The sequence below is a fragment of the Dromiciops gliroides genome, chromosome 3 (genome assembly GCF_019393635.1).
Source record: "Dromiciops gliroides isolate mDroGli1 chromosome 3, mDroGli1.pri, whole genome shotgun sequence".
NCBI classification, from domain to species: domain Eukaryota; kingdom Metazoa; phylum Chordata; class Mammalia; order Microbiotheria; family Microbiotheriidae; genus Dromiciops; species Dromiciops gliroides.
In genome coordinates, this window is record NC_057863.1 from 438,285,123 (window position 1) to 438,287,745 (window position 2,623).

Consider the following 2,623-nt stretch of genomic DNA (forward strand, 5'->3'; position numbering starts at 1 on the left):
TTTGTCCAATTCTAATTTTTAAAGGATTATTTTCTTCAGCAAACTTTTGTACCTCTTTTTCCATTTGGTCAATTCTACTTTTTAAGGCATTTTTCTCTTCAGTGGATTGCTTTGCCTTTTTTATTCCTTAGTTAATTCTTGAGATTTTAAGTGTTATTTTCTTCAGTATTCTTGGTGCCTTTTTTATCAAACTATTGATTCTCTATTAATAATTATCATGCACCACTCTCATTTATCTTCCCAATTTTTCCTCTATCTCTCTTATTTGATTTTTTAAAATCCTTCTTGAGCTCTTCTCATAGTTCTTGTTGGACTCATATCCAATTCACATTTTTCTTTGAGCCTTTGTAGCTATTTTCACTGGAGAAGGAAATGGCAAACCACCCCTCTATCTGCCAAGAAAACCCCGTGGACAGTATGGTCCAAAGGGTCATAAAAAGTCAAACATGACTTAATGACTGAACAAAAAAAACCCAAGATCTCAAATTTCTTTTTTTTCTTTTGTCATTGGTGGTTTATTTAATACAAATAAAAATGTGCAAATTTTTACTCATTTTCTTCACTCCTCAGTCTAGCGTTTGGATTGGTAATCTTGATGGCTAGCTGAGCTGCTCTCTCAACTATGACTTTCCGATTCTTCGAGGAAACATTGTGAGCAATTTCAGCACAGTAAGATTTGTTGCACATCAGAAGCACTTCTAGCTCTTTGACATTGTGCACCAGAAACTTCCTGAATCTACTAGGTAACATGTGTTTTGTCTTCTTATTGCTTCCATAACCAATATTGGGCATCAAGATCTGGCCCTTGAATCGTCTTCGCACTCTGTTGTCAATGCCTCTTGGTTTACGCCAGTTTCTCTTGATCTTGACATATCGGTCTGACTGGTGACGAATGAACTTCTTGGTCTTCTTCTTGACTATTTTGGGCTTCACGAGCAGTCTGAGGGCAGGCATGGTGCCGGTGAGGAGAGAGCTGCCCCTCCTCGGGAAGCACTGAGGAAAAGAGAGAGAGAAGGAAAGAAGATCTCAAATTTCAAAGGATTCTTGAACGTAGATGGAAAAAAATTACATCTTTATTTTTACTAGGAGGAAGTTATTGTTATAAAACTTGAGCCTTAAAGAGGGGAAAGCACTTGATATTTAAATTAGGGAATTTTGCAAAAAGATGAACACATGAGAGCTTATGTGATCAACTTCAGAAAGAGTGTAGAGAAAAAAATAGGAGAGGTCCCTGGAGAGATCCCTCATTCATCCCACACATAGAAGTATAAGATGGTTTATAATCCAGCAAAAGAGACTCTGAAGGAGCAGACAGAAGAATAATAACCCAGTGTTGGGAAACCCAGGAAAGAGAGAGGATACAGTGGGAGGGAGTGGTCAACAGGAGAAGGAATAGATTTTATTGGGAAGATGATGAGTTCCATTTTGGACATGTTAAGTTTAGTGAAACACTCAGGTAGAGGAGATTTGACTGTGATTTGCCCCAAAAGTAGATTTTCTTGGATCTATCCTTATATTGGTTTGTTTATCTATTTGTCTCTTTCTTCTAAGACAGTATAGATATATCATTCAAGCCAATTCAATATGCAATTATTAAAGACTTGATATGTGCAAAGCACTATGCTAAGCCCTAGTGATGTAAAGTCAAAGAAATGAAACAGTCTTTAGTGTTGAAGCTTTTTTCTCTAATAGGAAATATACGAATTTACACAAAGTGTTGTTGCTGCTATTGTTTGTCCCTTATTCTCAAAGAGGACCAATGACATCAGGAGGGTGATGTCTTGACTAGCAAGTAAATTGGATTTAAGTGAGGCAGGATTGAGCAAAGTCCTCGCCCTCACTCTTTCCTCCAGAGTCATGGAGTCCAGTGTAGGCAATGGCCCTGGATGCAATGGAAGACCTTGGCCTTTTTAAGCTAAGGTCTTTCCCAAATCTCAGTTTGTCTGAGGCAACACCCATTCAGTAATTAAAGGCTAGGCAAGAACTGATGTAAAATATAGCCTAGTTTGCTTTCATAAAAGGATCAATTTGGCCATTTTATTATTGTTCATCCTTTGTTCTTAAAGAAGACCAATGACATCACAAATAAGGACATAGAAGGTATTATAGCCAGGAAGAGAGCACTAATCCCTAGGGAGATCAGGAAAGGCTTCCTGTAGGAGGTGGCAACTCAGCTGAGTCTAAAGAAAGCTAGGAACTCTATGAGGAGAAAGGGTATTTCAGACAAGACAGTGAAAAGTCATGAGATGGAACATAGTGTGCCAAGTTCAGGGCTTAGGCTAGTAGGAATAAAAGGCAGTAATATGAAGGTCTAGAAAGTCAGGTAGGTCCCAGATTGTGAAGGACTTTAAATGCCAGGTGGAAGAATTTGTATTTGTATTTTATACCAGAATCAATAGAGAGCCACTGAAAATATGTGAATGGAGAGGGGGGAAGGGCAATATGGTCACACCACATTTTAGGAATCCTATTTTGGTAGCTATGTGGAGGACATCTTGGAGAGGGAGGAGAGTGGAAGCAGGAACACCTATTAGGAAGCTATTACAATAGTTTAGATGAGAGGTGTTAAAAACTTGAACTTGAATAGTGGCTAATATAAGTGGGGAGAGGAAAATGGTTGTAA

At 38.3% G+C, this 2,623-nt stretch overlaps 1 protein-coding gene across 1 annotated transcript; it reads right to left on the reverse strand.

Moving 5' to 3' along the window:
* Positions 1–499: 499 nt before the first annotated feature.
* LOC122749433 (60S ribosomal protein L32-like) lies at positions 500–954 on the reverse strand. The gene has a single exon (XM_043995805.1). The coding sequence runs from the start codon at positions 952–954 to the stop codon at positions 547–549; it is 408 nt and encodes a 135-aa protein (XP_043851740.1). The 3' UTR covers positions 500–546.
* Positions 955–2,623: the final 1,669 nt, after the last annotated feature.